The sequence below is a fragment of the Rhinopithecus roxellana genome, chromosome 17, assembly GCF_007565055.1.
Source record: "Rhinopithecus roxellana isolate Shanxi Qingling chromosome 17, ASM756505v1, whole genome shotgun sequence".
NCBI classification, from domain to species: Eukaryota; Metazoa; Chordata; class Mammalia; order Primates; family Cercopithecidae; genus Rhinopithecus; species Rhinopithecus roxellana.
In genome coordinates, this window is record NC_044565.1 from 93,350,949 (window position 1) to 93,371,501 (window position 20,553).

General features: G+C 38.0%; 1 protein-coding gene across 8 annotated transcripts in view; it reads right to left on the reverse strand.

Moving 5' to 3' along the window:
• Positions 1-20,553, reverse strand: part of CTNNA2 (catenin alpha 2) — a 1,154,891-nt gene that overhangs the window by 68,039 nt on the left and 1,066,299 nt on the right. For all 8 annotated transcript variants that reach the window (XM_030921682.1, XM_030921679.1, XM_030921677.1 and 5 more), the window contains one exon: positions 7,963-8,114. In XM_030921682.1, the coding sequence (XP_030777542.1) occupies positions 7,963-8,114 (152 nt within the window). The remainder of the gene's footprint in view (positions 1-7,962; positions 8,115-20,553) is intronic.

Genomic DNA, 20,553 nt, shown 5'->3' on the forward strand with positions numbered 1-20,553 from the left:
GTCTTGAACTCCTGGTCTCAAGTGATCTGCCTGCCTTGGCCTCCCAAAGTGCTAGGATTACAAGCATGAGTCACTGTGCCTGGCCCATCATCATTATTAGGATTTTTAAATCAATTCATTCAACAAAGTTTATGAAATGAAGCTACTGATTACCACATACCCATAAAGGATTTAATAACTTTTACATATATATTACCAATTTAGCTCAGATGAGCACAGTGACATTAGGGATCACTCTCTATTTACAGGTAATACAAGGTGCAGATAAGTTAAGACATGTGCCCCATGTCCCTAAATTAGTTAATAAAGAACCAGAAGTTACAATCTAGAAGTTACCTAAGTGTATCTGACTCCAAACATACTTCTCACTAGTTTTTGTTGTAGTTTATTCACATAACAAATTTAGCAAGATGTGAAGTTATAAAATGGCTTAAAAAGAGTAGAGTTAGATCAAGATCCTTTCCAATCTACAACATCAGTGATAAGGAAAAGGTAAGAAAGAATCCATAAGCCCAGGAATAAAATGCCTTTCCATCTTCAATGGCAATAATAATAGATAACTGTGCATTAAGTGCTTAACATGTGTCTGTCAATGTTTTTCTTAAGTGCTTTACAGGCACTAACTCATGCAGGTTTCTTAACACTCCTTTGATGTAGACACTAGTTTCTCCATTTTCCAGGTAAGAAAACTGAGGCATGAGAGGTTTTATCTTGTTCTAAGACTTTGCTAACTCTATGAGATTAAATTCGAAAGGTGGAAGGATGGTGGACAAAAGTAAGAGAGTGAATCAGTGTGAGATTAGCCTGACAGGAGATGGTCTTCCACAGACTGCCTCTTGGCATATAGTAGGACCACATTCCAGGGCAATGCCTTTCAAAAGAAAAGAGCAGACCGCAAGGAATACCAATGATGCAGTTGCCCATTCCCCATCCAAAAGGGCACATTTTTTTTCCTGCTGGTTTCTTTGGTTACCACAGTGTAATTAATCAGGTGCGGTTATTGATGAAGCCTTGAGATTGGTCAGACAGGCATAAAATGGGGTCCTTCATGCCAATATCATGTTATGCCTAGTAATTTTCCAAGCTTTGGCATATCACACTTGTTTTTCCTTCTCTCTCACCATCAACCTTATTAACATTCACTCAGTCATCTACAGATGTTTACTTTCATAGGAATATTAAAATAAGGAGAGAAGAAAGAAGTTTTGTTCCCATATTTTATTAACTAAAGGAGGGGTACAGTAGGCAGAGCCCAGTTCAAATAACTGGTTGTATTTTTATTGTGGACAGAGACAATATTCTCTGATCATTCCTCCCTCTTTTGCAGTGTACTGTGGGACAGTTATAGCAAGTTGGTAAATTCAGCTGACAGATGAGATGACAAGATTACAAACACTTTTTGTCATTAGTTCTTGAAAAAGTAAAATCGAAAATCTCATTTAACAAAAATAAGCAGAATATGACAGTGCTTATAGTACTGTGTCCAAACATTTCAGTGATCTGTGCATTTAGTAGAGGAGTCAATGACAAACCCAACCTGGCAGCATAAGGCTAATAATGATGAGTTTTTATTCAAGTGACAATGGCCCAAGAACCAAAATAAAGAAAAAAAACATTAAAATCAAAAGAGACATTAACTTGGATGAGGACTCAGGGGACCTGCATGTTTTGACCTAACTGTGCCACTCACAAGCTATATGTCTTTGGCAAGTCACTTAGTTTCACTGCTTCTGTGTCTCCCTGCTCATAAAATGGAGATTATAATTGCTATTTGCACTTTCTGCCCCACAGGACTCCTAAGCTCAGATGTATAGAAAAATGCTTTAGGAACCATAAAAATTAATTAAATTCATAAATGACGGTGATAATTACTGTGCTTAATAATAAAATATAACACCTAATAACAACAACAGCAGTAATAATGGCAATCATTGTTTATCACCCACTATGGGACAGGCATTCAGCTAAAGAAATTGATCCTTACAAAAACCTAATGAAATAAATGTAATCGCCATTTTATAGGTGTGTGAACAGGCTCAGAATTGTTGAGTATATTTCCCAAAGCATCACACCTAGCAAGTGGCAGAGGTGGACAAGTTGAAGGTTTCAGAGCTCATGCTTTTAACCATCACAAATACCACCAGACAAACAGATGAGCTTAAGCTATTTTCATGTGCCTCAAACATGAAACAAAACCATCCAACCCATCCATATAAATAGTTCTGTGCATGTGCAGTTTGCTAATTGCATGTATGTCTCCTACTCATGGCATTAATTTTTGAATTACTCATTTTTAAAACTATGAGTGCTATTTTTTAGTTGGTCAAAGACCTCCATGAATTAAATGAAACATGGAAAATTACAGAGGATCTGCAAATGGGCCCAGGAAGATTGCACTTGTATTACTAGATAGTGTTACAGGGTAAAGGAATAAATAAAATAGTTCACTGTACTGGAGGATAGAGACTGAGGGTGAAAGTTCTACGCGCTCTTTGGGAAGGCCTTTCTCAATAAACAGAAACCACTTAAAGTCTACTCCTAGTTTCCTGCTTCCACTCCTTTCTGTTTTGTTGTCGAAGTGGGTCATACCTGTAAAATGGCACAAAGTATTCAGACTCTAAAATCTCTGTGAAGAGTCTACGAGATCGACTTGTGCTCATTACAGGGGCCAAGGGAGATCATGTGGCTTGACCAGGGTCATACCACGTCAGTTGCAAAACAGGACCCATTCATCTGCTGCTGGTGCTCAATTTCCTCTGCAACAGCCTCTATAGAGAAACACAGTGAGAAAGTATTGAAGGATTCAGTCATTTCACCTGGACGTGAGTTGTTGAGTAAATTTTACACGTGAGCCCAGACGAAATGACTCTGAATCCTTCAATATTTTCTCATGTCTCATAAAATGTAATAAGAACCATTGAAAGAAAGAGCCCAAATGTGTATGAGAATTTCACTGGGAGAAGGCTGAGAATATAGGTTGGCAAGAGAGTTTAAAAGATGCATGAGGTAGGATTTCCCAACAGAGCTCAACACCACTGGAATGGGCTGCAGACTAGAAAATCAAATTAGAGATCCAAAGGCCTAAAACAAAACAAAACAAAACAAAACAAAACAAAACAAAATAAAATAAAATAAAATAAAATAAAATAAAATAAAATAAAATAAATTTTAATCAGGGGTGATTGGCAACCAGCGACTCTGGCCTGGCCTGGATTACTCTGGAGGTTCCTACCTGATCTTGCTTCTGCTCTTGCCCCATACATTCTGTTCTCACCAGCATAGCCATGGTGGTCCTTTTAAGGTCTAAGTCAGATCACACTATTCCCCTGCTCAGAACCCTCCAATGGCTTGCAATTCATTCAATAAGGTCCTTAGGTCTCTAGGTCAAGTTCCTGGCTCCAACCTTTGCACTTGCCATTCCCTCTGCCTGAAACATACTCTGCCTGAATACCGTTAGGGCTTATTTCTTCTTCCTTCTCCCAGTATCTTCTCAAATGCCACCCAGGTATTTCCTTTCATAAGATCCATGCCCACCAGAAGCTCTATCCCTTTAGGCTACTTTGGTTTTCTCTGTGGCCCAATGTCTGACATTATATTTCCTTGTTTATTCTCTGTCTCCTACCAGAGGAATAGAAATCCTGCGAGGGTAGAGACTTTTGTCTGCTTTGTTCATCTCTGTATTTAGAGCAACTCCAAAAGTTTGGACATCTAATAAGCTTTCAGCAAATAAATGAATAACCAAGACAGAATTACCAATTTTTAATAATACTGAACTATTTCTAACTAATAAAACTAGACACCTTAAGAGGCCATGTTGATTAACAGGATAGTGACAATCTATAATAAGTAAATTTTGTTGCATAAGTAGTTTATAAAGTCTTTTCAACTCTTTTTTAGCTGTGACAAACATTGACTCCAGCTCCTATAATTTTGATAATACTGTTGACTTATTTAACAAATTCTAGTTCATTAATTGACTATATAAAGACAAACTTCATCCTACCAGAATGAAGAAAAGAAATATTTCCTGGGAGCGTGCTAAGTGCTAGATCTATGCTACTCCTTCATAACTGTGGTAACATTTGTCACCACTTGTGTACAAATGAAGTGCAGACAGGTAATTAGCATGCTGATGATCCCAGAATAGTTGAGCTGAATTCCAAACTTCACTGCTTTAAAGCACCCTCACGTAATTTTTTTCATGGTGCCCTTAGGCTAAAAAAACAAGAACAAACAAATAACTATAACAATTATGTCCATTAGGCAGAGTTTGGCCCAATCAACCTAATCCATTTTTATAACCTATAATAACAAGTTATTATTGGTACCTATTATATACTGTACTTCTTCTCAAATGTTGGAATCTAAATAGACACTCATCAATTTTAGAGATTCCTTTTTATCAGTGATTGCTACAAACCCAGCAGCACATATGAATCAAAAGATATGTACCAACGTAATGTTTAAACTGTGATTTGTAACTAATATCTCATACAGAATTCAAAAGATATCTATGTGCTACCTTTGAAATTTTAAAATATCTGGCAATGCTCCAGAGCACCTTGATACACAGTTTGGGAGATGTGAAGTTAAACTACAGCCCTTTATCTGAACCCTGTTCCAGGCCCTATAATTTCTTTTACCTGCTTTTGAAAGTATCATACATAACCAAATTAATGAGTTCCAAATGCAAAAGATTCCTCTATAGATATCATCATAGATCTTTCAGAGTCATTCTTACAAGAAGCAACTACTGTTTCATTGAATACAAATCTCCTGACACCAAGATATTACCACCTTCTACCCTACCCAATTATCTTAATTTACAATGCTAAAAGTTTAACTTTTTGTCTTGAATATATACTTGGTCCTCATTATTTATGGATTCCTTACTTATTTGTCTACCCCTTAAAATTCATTTGTAATCCCCCAAATCAATAACTCTCTTTATTGTTATTCCCAGACATCAAGAGTGTAAAAAATCTGAGTCACAGGATGTGCATGTTCCCAGCTAAGGTCAAGCACCACAGTGCTCTGCCTCTTTATTTGAGGTCTCATACTGGAAACAAGTGCTCTTTTTCTGGTCTATTTAGTGCCACTTGTCTTGTGCTTTTTGTTGGTGATTTCTCTATTTAAAATGGCCTCCAAGTATAGTGCTGAAGTGTCATCTAGTGTTCCCAAGTGCAAGAAGGTGTGATGTACCCTACATAAAAACACATGTGTGTTAGATAAGCTTCGTTCAGTCATCAGTTAGCACAGTTGGCCATGAGTTCTGTGTTAATGAATCAACAGTATATTGTTTTGTTTTGTTTTGTTTTTGAGACGGAGTCTCACTCTGTCACCCAGACTGGAGAGCAGTGGTGTGATCCCAGCTCACCATAACCTCTGCCTCCCACGTTCAAGCAATTCTCTTCTCTCAGCCTCCCAAGTAGCTAGGATTACAGATGTGCACCACCATGCCCAGCTGATTTGTGTATTTTTTTTTTTTTTTTTTTTTAGTAGAGATGGGGTTTCACCATGTTGGCCGGGCGCAGGTGATCTGCCCACCTTGGTCTCCCAAAGAACAATACATATTAAAGAAGGTGTCTTTGAACACAAACTCACATGAAACAAGGTTAAGTATTGACCAGTAGATAAAAATGTGGCCAGAAGTTCACAGTCACCTAACCCTGCATTTCTCCTAGGAGCAATGATTGAAGATTCACAAATTTGGTGTTCACAGTGAATTTGCAGAACACTACTGTAAGAAATGAGAAATGGCTATATGTTGGTCTGCCAGATTTGCATATATATTTGTAAGCCACTTTGTGGGGATAATCAGAAAATTATTATGTACCTGACAGATCCCAATGGACAAGCCTCAGGAAGAAGGGAAAAAAAAAAGAGTTTTATGGAGGACGGGTAGAGTAGATTGCTCAAAGAGAAAGGGGAGATTCCGAAAGCTGAGGCTGGAATACAGTAAGAACAAGCTTTGTCTACTTCAGAGGGTTGCCTGGAGCTGGCCTGAAGCACTCGGATACCAACATCACCATTAAATATGTATTGACTGCCAAGAGACAAGATGATAAAGAACTTGACCCTTCAGGGTCCTTTCTGTATTAGTTTTGGGGGAAAAAAATCTTTCTTTGCAGCCTTTGGGAGGGAAGGAGGTATGGTCAAATTTTCTGAGAAAGAAACAGTTCTACCTGTCTTATTGTCTATCTTCCTTAGTACAAGGGATTTTTTTTAAAGTAGACTCAACCATTACATTCAGACAGAAAACCAAGAAATTATTTAAGTGAAAAATGAAGCCATTTAGGTGCTGAATGGAGAAGGATTTTAAAAATAACAATTTGTACATACTGTACACTTCTCTCCTAAATTTTAAGTGGTGTGAAATCCATCTAATCAAATCACTTAAAATATCAAGATAGAGAAATGACACTTCATGTGACAAAGATATGACATTTTATCTAAAATTGTGTATGTGTGTGTGTTACAGCTCATGAATGAGCAAGTGAATGATGGCTATAAACTTCCTCAGCCTCCCAGATGAATGGTTGTCACAAACATATGAAGGCTAACAAAGCAGAAAAATGGCAAAAGAGCGAATATAGCTTGAGGATTACAGTGGGATTTAGTACCAAAAATGCTTTGAAAATATAACTCTCATGCCCTATTACCTTATTTCACAAGTTAGTACATAATGGGAAAAATGATCTAATTTGTTATGGGCCTAAAAGGCTGACTATCCTTCCCTTGTCCTCTCTTCCAATTCTTTTATCCCTTTTCTCTGTCATCCTCCCATCTTTCTAGGTATCTCTCTCTCCCTTCTCTCTAGTGCACACACACACACATACACACACACACACACAGAGAAAGAGAGAGAGATTTAGGCTCTGTGCCAAACAAAACACCATAGTGTGCCATAAAATAATATTTTGGATACATTTGGTTAAATAAAATGTATTTTTAAAATCATAACTAATTTCACCTTTTTCTTTTTTCTTTTTTAGTGTGATATTTTAAGTCACAAACGTGGATACCATTCTACTGGACAGCATGCTTTTGGGATTAGCACTGCAGAAGCCCCACCTCTGCTTCAATTGTAATAGCCATAAATGTGCTTTTGCAATATGCAGTATATGTGAAGAAATAAAGATTATTATGTGGCTAATAAATATGTGTGAACATTACTAAGCTAAACTGTTGGTTAGATAAGGAGAAAAAACTTCATCTTATAATGGATTATAAAGCAGTTAAATAAAATGAGTTTAGCTAGATGTCTTAACAGACATATGTGAATTTGCCTTGTGGGTGAACAAAGAAAGTTACAAATGAAACTATATGAGATTTTAAATCAACTATAATATGTATTTTCTAGGCCCATGTATATATATTAATTGTTTAGACAACATTTTGGAAGACACACCTACCTGACAACAGAAGTCTGAAGATGAGAAGATAGTGGAGTTGGAAATAAGAGGTTTGATGTTAGGCTATCCAGCCTTATTTATACTAAATTATTTTTATGCAAAGAGAATGTAATTATGTATCACTTCATAGTTGCATAATGATAATAACCATGATTATTATGTGTTATTATTATAAACACTACTATGCTGTGTAATCTTCATTTCTTTCTAGCCCATGATCTTTGGATCCTGATGGGAACAGTGTTAGTAAGAGGTACAAATGGAAAATAGCAGGGGTATCCGTCAAGATTGTAAGAAACTGAGGAAATAATGCATGCAAGAAATAGGCAGGGAGTTGCCCTTCAGAATATTCAGTGCTCACCTGAACTCATTGATATTACTTATCCCTTCATAAGTATTAAGCTCACCTTGTCTGACTAAATAAGGAGCCAAACAGCTTACCAAGTTAAACTCAGTAATTACAAAATAAATAATCAATAAGAGAGTTAACTCTTTAGTTTCCTACTAGGAGTTCTGACCAGCTCTGAGCTACAGAGGCCTCACATACCCTGATCATCAGCACAGCCTTTCTGATGTCCCGAACGCCGTCATACACCAGGCGAGAGGCATCGATGAACTCATTCTCCTCAAATGGTTGAGGAACGTTGGCACTCAGGGCTTCAATGGCAACCTCTACTTGTTCAGCAAAGCGTGGCATCACTGGGTTAGAAATAAAAAGCAGAGGATTAGGCAACTTTTCTCTCACTACCTCTCATTCCAGCTTTTGGACAAAGTGGCAGGTGCCCGGGTATTCTAACAGTTAAGTGGAGCAAGACACTCATCTGTCCAGTTTGAAGTGAGCCCAATTTAGTAGTCTTTATGACAGTTACCTTGGCAGCAGGGAAAGAAAACTTTCCCAATTGTTATTCTATGCATGGTGACAGTTTGCAAAAGAGAAAGTTTTTGAAACCTGCCCACAGTAGTGTGTGAATCTAGTTTTCATGTTACCCTAACCCCAAACTGAGTTGTATTTCTGCTGGTTACTGCTGGTTACTGGTTACTGTAAATCCTTGGCCAAGTTTTAACCTGTTTCTTTGTCTATAAAATATAAAAAATCCTACTTCATGATTCAGTGGGATAATGCAAAAAAGTTTTGGGTGGAATCTGGCCCTTTGGAAGTATCAATAAATATTTTAGTATCATCGGATGTTAGAGTCATAGCTGGTGAGTAGCAGACCTTAACCCACGTGGCTTCACAGTCAAGTGTGGATGAAATGATACAACCCATCCCACTTCTGTCAGAAATACAGGACTTGAGACATGGGGGAGGGGAGGGCGGAGCAAGGGAAGCTGGGGAAGGACTGTGTAATAGAAAGGAGGGAAACATGGGATATTTCAGCAGAAAGGCCTATGGAAGGAGAAGATCAATGGACTCAAAGATAAAGTGTTCCATCTTACCAGGACCACCTGGATGTGAAAGAGGATACATATATAAATTCCTAAAATGCTGACACTTCATTCTTTTCACAGGGATCCTGCACACACCCTAGAAATTTGTGGAAAGTAAACTCAGCAGAGTGTCTGGAAAACCTCCACTAACTTCTTAAAAGATGCTGCTGATGCACTGATTCTCAAAAATTATAATTCAATTTTCTCAGCTGTTATCCTGTAACAATCAATTCATATAGTAAATGAAAGCCATACACATATTTGTTTTATTTACAAGGACGATAAAATAGAAACATCATTCATCTATTTCCCTTTCTGAACTTTCACGCCTGATTCCTCTTTACACTCACTTTCATCCTCTGTGGATACTTTAATATCCATTTTAATCCCTGTGTGAGAAATTCTGCTAAGTTACTTTACTCTCTAGGGTCAGAGTATTCAAGATAAAACATTCCTGGAAAAATGTATTTCTACCAGGAAAAGTCAGACTGAAAAAAGGAGGGGGAGACAGCAGGGTTAGAGGAAAACTGTGTGCCCACACTTTAGTAGAAATTATCGAAACCACAGCATGCATGGGGAAATCTCCTTCTCTGGATGAATTACTATAACTGGTTCTCTATATTACTTGAATTTTTCATTTGGGCTTTTAAACTGTATTTAGATAAAAGAATCTGGGAAACAGTAAGATGTACTGCCACAAATATGAATCAAATAAAACTACATTTCTAAAAACCACTGCATTAAACTCAGACTATTTGAGTTATTCATTTGTGTTGGGAATAAACTTTTTTAAATGACTGAATAGTGATCATGAAATTATTTTGGCATATATTAAAATTTGGGAATAAGTATCTTCTTAAATTACAAGTTCCCTCTTTCTTAAACTGAGTTATATTAATGCCACTCCATGATGTCTACGTTGCCATAAGTATGACCATCAGTGATGTTATAGTTCTACATAATACCACAAAGTAGCTTTCAGGGGCATAAAACTGTTTATCCCTATGCGTGTAACTGATAAAGAATTAGTGTTCCTGCATGTATATAAAATAAATAGACTACTTCCACAAATCAATAAGGAAAAATATTAAAAACTGACAGAGAATTAGCACACTCAATTCACAGAAAAGCAATCCATATTGCTGATAAATACACAGTAAGACTTCACTCATAATCGGAGAAATTATAATGCAAACAATTTCATACTTATCGGCATAGGTAAACAAATTAAAGCATAATAATATTAATTATATTGAGCATGCAGACAAAATGGTACTTTTCTACTACAGATGGGAGCACAATGGTTACACATCGTTTCGGCAAGTGCTTTGACAAAATCTAGTAAAATCCACTCCCTGTGATTTGGGACATTCTCTAGGGGCTTGGCCAAATATTAACTTCTAAAGAGACGCTGATTAGGACAGGTAAGTAATTATACATTGGAGACACAAAAATGTTTTTGTGTCTCTATGGTTACAGTTGTTTCCTCCTAGGTTATATATTCAAAGGGTTAAGAAGAAAATTATACAAAACCTGAGAATGAAAATAACTGCTTTAAGGGAGCTCTGTCGACAGGCTCTACCCCAGCCCTATTCTGAATCCTCCAACTCAGGAACCACTTTAAGATGCTCATTGCGCCGGGCACGGTGGCTCACGCCTGCAGTCCCAGCACTCTGGGAGGCCGAGGTGGGTGGATCACGAGGTCAGGAGATCGAGACCATCCTGGCTAACACGGTGAAACCCCGTCTCTAGTAAAAAAAAAAAATACAAAAATCTAGCCGGCGAGGTGGCAGGCGCCTGTAGTCCCAGCTACTCGGGAGGCTGAGGCAGGAGAATGGCGGGAACCTGAGAGGCGGAGCTTGCAGTGAGCTGAGATCGCGCCACTGTACTCCAGCCTGGGTGACAGAGCGAGACTCCGTCTCAAAAAAAAAAAAAAAAAAAAAAAAAAAAAAAAAAAAAATGGGGGCTCAGAACGCAATTGAGCCTTAATATTTAAACCATCTTATTATATTCCTTGGCCAGTAAAACATAAAACTTGAAATCATTCAATTGATTACATTTACTGTAACTGACAAGACATCTATTTTTTTTCTTACCGTAAGTCAGTGTTTTTCTGGGTCTGACCCTTAAGAAACTCTTTCTCTGAGACCAATCCTAAGCACATTCAATATTTATTTAGGGATTAGTCAACTGCTACTGTTCTTTAAACACCAATACCCCTACTCTCCACATTGCTGCTCTTTGCTCATTCGGTCTTATCCTATTCTGCCTTTAAGAGTGATGAGGCTGGGCACGGTGGCTCACATCTATAATCCCAGCACTTTGGGAGGCCGAGTTGGGTGGATCACCTGAGGTTAGGCGTTCAAGAATAACCTGGGCATCATGGTGAAAACCCACCTCTACTAAAAATACAAAAATTAACCAGGCGTGGTGGTGAGCGCCTGTAATTCCAGCTACTTGAGAGGCTGAGGCATGAGAATCTCTTGAACCTGGGAGGCAGAAGTTGCAGTGAACCGAGATCGCACCACTGTACTCCAACCTGGGTGACAGAGTGAGACTCCGTGTCAAAAAAGAAAGAATGATGAGACATAAAAACAAAAGTTTATAGAACAATGACCTATCTTGACAGAACCTAAGATGTTAGTTTGACTATTCATTCTTCTAATACTTTGGTAATGTGTAAAAAACTAGACCGGGTGCAGTGGCTCACACCTGTAATCTCAGCACTTTGGGAGGCCGAGGCGGGTGAATCACAAGGTCAGGAGATCGACCATCCTGGGTAACACAGTGAAACCCCATCTCTATTAAAAATACAGAAAATTAACTGGGTGTGGTGGTGGGCACCTGTAGTCCCAGCTACTCAGGAGGCTGAGGCAGGAGCAAGAGAGCGAGACTCTGTCTCTGAAAAACAAAAACAAAAACAACAACAACAACAAAAACCTAAATACCCCAAAAGTAATACTGAGACAGAAAAAGTTTCAAACTTCCTCAAATATGATGCTGCTTCTGCCTCTTACTAATTAGGACAAAACACAGCATTGCCTTTGTGATTCACACATTATGTATTAACAGAGTTTTTGATATAAGAATATAAATAGAAACTTCTTTCTGCTTTCTGAATTACATCCAAAAACTGTAGGTACCACTTTACAGTTATTTATCAGAAATGCTGATTTGTTCTTAATAGCTTGTGCCCTGAAAGGGTGATCAAAGTCAGAGATAAACTTTTAAATTCTGGCTATATTTCTGTAGGCAGTGCACACACTAGGCCACAAAACGATGACATTCTAGGAGTAATGAAATCAGAGTTAAGTATGCATATAAAAATCAAGGTTGCATCATTCTAGTGTTGGGAGGTCCTAAACCAGAGGTGAGAAAGTTCTGGAATAAATTCTCCTGAGAGATGTCAGGGGTGAAGTTTCAGAGCACAGGGTGAGTCAGTTAAATGAATGAGAAGTTGTGTTAAATATTTAAATAGGACTGCTGACAACCCAAAGGGCAATATCCAAGGTCAACCAAAGGTAGTGGAGATGAACAGCCAGGTAACCTTGCTACCTTTAGGTATATAAAAGGTGCTTGCCCCTGCTTTAAGCATTCCAACGATTCCCTATAATACAGAGAGAACTATAAAAACTCTTTATCAAGAAACAAACAAACAAGCATCTATTATCTGCCTATATGGTGCCTGTGTCTGTCTCACCCCTTATTACCATATATTCTCAAATGTTCCAATTAGACAGAATTACTTCAACGTCTCCAAATATGAAATGGACCCATAGCAACATATCCATGAATGATTTATTCTCTCATACTGAAATGTACATACTTGTCTTTGGCCCAGGTAAACTCCTGCTCAATCTTCAATCTCCAGTGTAGAACTAATTGCCATTGTGAAGCTTTCTTTAATCCTCAGAACCCAAAGTAGACAGTTCTCTATAATTCTCTATAATTTTATAGCATCCTAATGTCTCTCACATACACTATTACAGTACTTCATATACTGTATTAGGCTAGTTCATTGGTATTTCTGTATGTCAACTGTTTCACATATGAGTCGCCTTCAGGCAGAGACCATCTCTGCTTCATTCTTCACATTTAAACTCTCATCCTGCTTCTAGTACAGACAATCTATCCAGTTGGGTAGAGAAGGATGAGAAATAAAAGAAGGGGACAGGAATAAATGGAGAAAATTAAGATGAGAACTCCTTTTGTCATCCAGTATTTCAGGGACAAAATGAGTAGCATCACATTTCACATACCAAGTCTCTCTTTTTCTGCCTATCATTTAGCATTGGTTCAGTAATTTTATTAAAGAGTATCACGAATCATTTAACAAGTGATTAGTGGGCATTCTGGGTTTGGTCTCTAGGGATCTTTCAGAAGCCTGAGCTCAGAATTCTTTCAGGACTCTGCTTCTTCAGAAGGAGCATCACCATTGAGCCAGAAGAAAGATTCATAATTCTGTTCTCAACTAGTTCACCAAGTCCAGTCAAGCACATCTGCATGCACAGGGGTCACCCAACTGTGGTGGTGCAGTCAGCTAACTTACTCTGAGTGTGTTCCTTGCCAAATTTTATTATGGAGCACAGAGAAAAGAAAATAGACAAAGTCCCTGTTTGAGAGAGATAACCAGTTTGGTAATTGTTAAAATAATAAAATAAGAGCATTGAAAGGAATCTAAAAAGAAAATATCAGGACAGGGAAGGAATTGCAGCTAATTCCAGTGCAGGAATTAGTACAATATCCTCCCCCCATCACAGATAGCCATTGAGCCTCTGCTGTAACAGTTGGAATTTGGTAAAGATTAGGGAAAGATCAGAGTAATTGGAGCCAGAAAGTATTAATTTGGAGAAACACTGTGGGGCCTTTCCAGCGGCCTCAATACCAGGTAAGTGTTGTTTGATGTTATTTCTACAGGTAAAGTATGCTTTCCCAAAGATGGTTCCTATCAGACACCGCTAAGGGATTATTCAGGCGGCCCCCCAATTAGATGTCAGAACAGAGGGGAAAAAAAGGGTAAAAGAGAGTGTGACATAAATTACCAGGGCCCTAAAGTTGACCAAAGGGAACTCTGACGGGCATTTATAAGGCACGGGGTGTGCCTTGATGATTCTACACATCCATGAAACATAATCAGTTGTAAGGACACTGAGTCTGAAGTTCCAATTCACAGTGTAGAAGTGGAAACTACCCCAAACTGAAGCCATGACACATTTCTCCCTTTAGTTCCACTTAAGAACAGAGGACAAATCATAGAAGCTGGCCAACATTTTGTATTAGTGATTTTAGTAAAGAATGTCATGATCATAAATTAAATTCATAAAAGGTCTTTAAGTATTCCCCCAATTCACCCCCACACAGGGGACTTGAAAAATCCTCAGCTCAGAATCTTTTTAGAGATGTTTGGGTAGGAGCATTACCTACTAGGCAAATGGATCTATACGTCTACTTCACAAATAATGACTATTTCATTTCTATATGTATTTATAGACCCATGCACTCCACCAGGTGTAGGTGTGTGCCTTCCCTAGGAGGTACGAGGGTGGTTGGAATCTTGTTAAAGCACTTGGCTAAGAGTTCCTACACTGTTCAGAGCTTTCACTTCCTACACACATGCACTTGAATCTTGGTTATGACTTCTGACACCACAGGTTAAAGAGCTTCTTCTGCAATTAATGTTTGAATCTCTAAACCTAAGTCAAATTGAATTTTTCCTAATGATGCCATTAGTTTTTTATTCCTTTCGGCATGCACACTGATCTTTATGCACCAGCTTTGTCTTTCTATGTACCATTCCCCGACTCTTACCTGTTCTCTTTGACTCCAACCCACTTGTCCAATCGCCTTGAGCTAATCTAGGCAGTTCCTTCTCCAGGATCTAGCTCTGTTATTCCTCTGTCCCCCTCCTGTCCACATACTGCATGGCTTCATTTTGCCTCAGTGGATCTTTTGTGCTCTAAATGCCACTGCACAAGGTAATAGGGCTATTATACCAGCATTTGAGTATGTCCCTATTAACTCCGTGTTGTGGGATTTGTCCACACACCTTAGGACTGTTGTATCTAGTTATGCCATTCATTACCCTTATGGTTTCTCCTATCCTCATGTATTTGCAAATATGTATGTGTGTGTGATAGGTACCTCTGAGAGGGCCCCCAGTGATTCTTCTTCTCCTGGTATTCATGCCTTTGTGTAATCTCCTCAACCTTGAATGTGAGCTGGAACTAGTAACTCACTTCTAACCAAGAGAATATGGCAAAAAAAATGATGGGATGCCACTTCTGATATGAAAAAATGATGCTGGCTTCTGCTTTCTTACTATCTTGGTTACTTACTCTGATGAAAGACAGTTGCCATGTTGTAAGAGGCTCTAAAGAAAAGCCCACATGGCAAGTTAAATTTGGGGGTAATTTGTTACACAGAAATATATAACTAATGTAGTATGCTATGTCATAAGTAAAACTATCAGTAAAAATAGCTATACCCTAAGTAAAAATATTGGTAAAAAAAAATAGCTAGCAGGACACATTAAAATTTCTGTTTAATTGTAGCAATGATGCTTGCTCTACATTTCAAGTATATTTATTGGTTCCAGGAAAATGTGTAAATGAATCTTGATATTTAATTTTACACAAATTATTAAACCAATTTAAGCCTCAGTTTACTCAGTATAAAACAGAAATAACGATCATTTCCCTTCAGGGCTTACGTAAAGATCAGAAATACATTCAACAAGTTTATGACTAAATTTTATATGCCAATCTAAGCAGTACTCTAGGCACTGGGAATCGAGTGGTAAATAACACAAATACGTTACACCTTGGAGGCACTTAGAAACAAGTAGGATGCATGTCAGATGATTACCATGCTGCCTACCACATGAAAGAGCCACAGTAAATGCTTCTTGGGGCTGTCTTCACACCACTACTTTCTGCATTTACCCATGCACACACTGTTTCTAACAGGCAAAATCACCTAGTCTCTTTTGGAAAGAACTTGGAGGTACAACCAAATGATTCACCATGGGGGGGAAAAAAAAGGTGGGCATAATGGGACACAGCACACCAATTAGTGTTGGATCTGAAAACTGGGAAGTTGGTACACTTTGTTTTGAAAACTGAGCTTCCCCAGTTCTATGCCCTTCTCTCCCCTCAGCAGCCTGGTATCATCCTGGTGACAGTGTTGCATTTTTAATAGAAATTTCCTGTGAAATCTGCCCTCAGGACAAGATTTGACAAACTTGCTCCTAGAACTTTCCTTTTTATCTTTCTTGCCAAGAAGGCCAGTGTTAAACACTGTGTTCCATCATGACCTCCCCAGATCCATGAGGAAAGAAAGTCTTTGAAAGACTTTACCAACAAAGTAGTAACTTCCAAAATATAAAGACAAAACAATTCAAATTCAGCTTGCCTAGCCCAGTTGAAACAGTTTCTAATCAGCCACCCAGCTTCATCCAATATTCTCTTGAAACTATTTCCCTTCTATCTCATATTTATATATACCACTTTAATTATTTAATTTACATCACTTGATTGAATTTAAATCTTAAGTGTCTTCAAATGCTTTTTAAAAATCCGGCAGAGGCAATGTAGAAATAAACCTTACACACTTTCTCTAAATTTCAATCTTCCTCTGCCTAGACCAATGATATACTAACTTATCTTCTGTCTTCAGACATCAGGTTAGAAGCCGAAAATTGGAATCCAGGAGCAAGGATAACAGTACCCTGGCTTAATCTGCTCCTTATTCGCTGCTATTTGTCAGCGGTTTCTACCTCTCCAGACAACTATCATCATCTTGGCCAGTCCCAATTCTTCCTGCATACATTCTTGGACTTTCCTTTCATCAGAGTCAATCATCTGTTACCTCTGTGGGAGTTTCTAAAGGCTGCCATTTCCATAAATTCATGTTGGGAAAATTATAAATGTATATTTCAAACATAAATCAAATTTAAGTTCCAGAAGGCAATACATAACCCATGAGCTGAATTGTTTGATAAAAGATGAAAAAGGACTGCCTAGAAGGAGGGGGAAAAAAAAACTCTCTAAATTCCATTCACGACAACTACCCTAAAAGAATCAGGGAGCATCCATCTGCTCTTGTCTAGACACAAATTCCTTTTCCTGAGGAAAGAAAATACTTGCTTGGAAAGTTTTCTTCTATTTTAAAATAAGCATTTCAAAAATAATCACAAATGGTTTATAACTTAAAAGGATGGCACATTTAATTCTGAAACTTAAAGAATCAAGTATTGAGCCTGAGCATGATGCCTTATTTAGCTTACAGTGTGTCAAAACCTAGCCTAATAAATAGAGTCTAATTTGGCATCTGTGATGTTTAAGTACTTAGATTGCATTAAGATGTAATAAAGTACTTGCTAAAAATTTATTGCACATAATTTAAAAGATTCTTATCTTGATCATTAAGTATGCAATTTAAGGAGGGTTTAATCCCCCAGAATAAGGCAACTGTGTCATTATGTTACTCATTTATATTAACAACATTTTTGAATTTCAACTCTTAATTAAAGCTGCAGGTAACAGAGAGGTAGACTCAGATCTTAACAGGTTAAAATTTAACAAAAACATGCAAAAAGTCAATACATGCACACACGCCTCAGGTATTAAGATGGACAGAGGACAGATATAAACATTAGGACAGATATAAACATAAGCAGAAAAGTGGGTAACAAGAGTATGAAATACTGGGCAGTATATGGTAGGTACCAAATGAGTAACACAGATAAGAAGAGTAATAGGTACACAGAAGAGTGGGCTTGTCTGGTTAGAAAGGGGACTTCACTGACAAGAAAGAAATCAAGTAGAATTAGAGGAAAGGTAAAATATAGAAAGGCAAACCAGGAGCCAGGTGAGATGGCTCATGCCTGTAATCCCAGCACTTTGGGAGGCTGAGGTGGCAGAATCCCATGAGGCTAGGAATTGGAGACCAGTCTGGCTAACATAGCAAGACCTGTCTCTAGAAAAAAAAAAAAAAAAATTAAATTAAAATTTGGCAAGGAGGTCATTTGGGGGCTATTCTGGCCATATACATAAAAATACAGTACTTCTTTGGTTCTTTTGTCCACCTGTTATTTCAGGCCCTCCAGCTACATGCAAAGCTTCCCTTTTTTTTTTAATTACCCAAACTATTTCTGGAATACTCCAAAGATGTACCACATGTACTGCCAAATGAGTGGCTGTTAGCATATTCTTCCTTTGATTCAAACACCTATCACTGATATGGCAGTTTCCCCTCCGTCAGAGAATCGGGGTGACGGGAACTTACTACAGCCTCAGTTGTGCACAATTAAAGCATCCAGGCCACCAATTCCAGTGAACACCAGCACTGACTCTGCTAGACACAATATGCAGGACCCTAATTTACTCCACTGCCATTACCACAGATGCTGGTCTCTGATGTCCTTTAAGTGACAAAGAACCACATGTACTTTCCAGTTCCCAGGATTCTGAATCCATGAAGAACTGGAGATTCATGTCTTTTTTTTTTTTTTTTTTTTTTTTTTTTTGGTTGTACTTTGGCAAACAGGCACTAGAGAAGTGCTGTTTGTTCTGCTATGTCACCCCAAATTTATAGCCTATACACATGCAATTGAGAATCTTCCAATGTCTACCCTACCCCATCTCCACCTTCAGGTTAAGGATTTTATTGTTAGAATAAAATTTTATATCTTACTTTCTCTTCCTGTGTTATATAATTTACCTTTTTAAAAAATAAATGGAACATGTTATACATAATTTTTCCACCTCATTTTTAACCTAAAAATATAGTCAGATTGTATAGTTAATTCCCCATTCTGTTTTATAGCTGCATAATACTCCATTGTGTGATTAGACCATAATTTATTCAACCAGTGCCCTAAAGCTAGATATTTGTGTTGTTTCTAGCTTACAGTCTTTTAATAAATAACCTTGTGCATATGTTTTTATATTTTTTGCCAGTACCTCTGAAGAACAGATTTTTAAAAGTGAGATTGCTTTCCAACTGTTAAATATGTTCTTTTGATAGAAGACGTCAAATTTCCTCCATTTTGCACATCCACATGCAAAATATGAGACGACTTTTCCTCATCCTTGACAACAGAGTATATTATAGAACTTTTGGATCTTTGCCATTCTGATGGGTAATGGTTTCTCAGAGTAGTTTTTAATTCGCATTATCTTACGAGAGAGGTCAAACAACTTTTCTTTTGATGAAGAATCATTTACATTTCTATATTGTAAGCTATCTGGTTGTGGTCATATTTTCTGAGGTGGTTCTTCAGACTCTTATGCTGAGAGAGCTGAACATGTCTGAACTGTGGGAGAACACATCATTTACAAACACAGCAGTGTACAGAAAATATTTTCATGTTTCTGTATGGTCAAGCCTTTCTGAACAAAACTACCGGCAACCTGGTTCAAAGGTTAACAGTCCTAAGATAGTGAAATAACCTGGAAAGAGATTTACAGGCTTATCTTCCCCAGAGATATGTTTACATTTCAAAGAGGGATAAAACTAGGAACCACACATTTATATTCCAAAAGGTTTTAACAACTTGGGTACCTCCTGGACAGAATTCATTTACATAAAAGAGAAAACGTGGATGGGCCCGGTGGCTCACGCCTGTAATCCCAGCACTTTGAGAGGCCGAGGCAGTCAGATTACCTGAGGTCAGGAGATCCAGATCAGCCTGGCCAACACGGTGAAACCCCGTCTCTATTAAAAAAAAAAAAAAAAAAAAGTAAAAAAAAAATAAAAAATAAATTAGCCAGATGTGGTGGTGAGTGCCTGTAATCCCAGCTACTTGGGAAGCTGAGGCAGGAGAATCACTTGAACCTGGAAGGCAGAGGCTGCAGTGAGCCAAGACTTTGTCCAGCCTGGGCAACAAGAACGAAACTTCATCTTAAAAAAAAAAAAGAGAGAGAGAGAAATGTTTCTCTCCTACCCTGAGGACGAGCACCAATTTCTAGATAAACTCCTAGATTCATGATTGTGTGGTTCTCCACCTGTAGCACAGACCTCCGCTGTATGTGCAGAATCCATCCGCCCTCATCACATTGCTCCAAGAGCGGGAATGGAACATGGGAAACTGACATGCTTACTGTGCAAAGTAACGTTTGTTCTCTGATCCCAAAACCTTGCATTTGCTTTTAGGAAAAATTATATAGATATTCAAAAGCTTATCAGATTCCTACAATAATTTGAGTATATAGGTTTTAGTCATATAAAAAAAGACAAATTATGCATTATCTATTTAAGGGCTCTTCACTGGATGGGGCTTCTTTCTCATTCTTCCTACATTTTCAACTTAAAATCAATCATGCAGAAGTAACTTAGACTGTGGATAGTCCTTCCTATCTCTAATACCTAATAGTTTGTCTTCCCAATAGGCTGCTCCACCTCCTTCTTCTGACATCAGTCTCCTACTCCAGCCCCTCATATTCCAGTCACAGGCAGGTCACTCAGATCTGTCCAATCATAAAGCTCTATTCTACTAGCAACAGAAATCAGTCCAACTGAAGGAAGCATATGCCAAAAAGCCAATCAGATGATTTCCCATTGATATGCAGAAATTGGTCTTGAGCTATGAACCTGAGGCTGCTGGTAGACATATTCTCTATAGAAAAAAAGAAAAAAGCATAATGTTCTCATTTTTGGTATTCATTTAATCAATACATATGTATTAAATGTGTTCCATGAAAACACCATT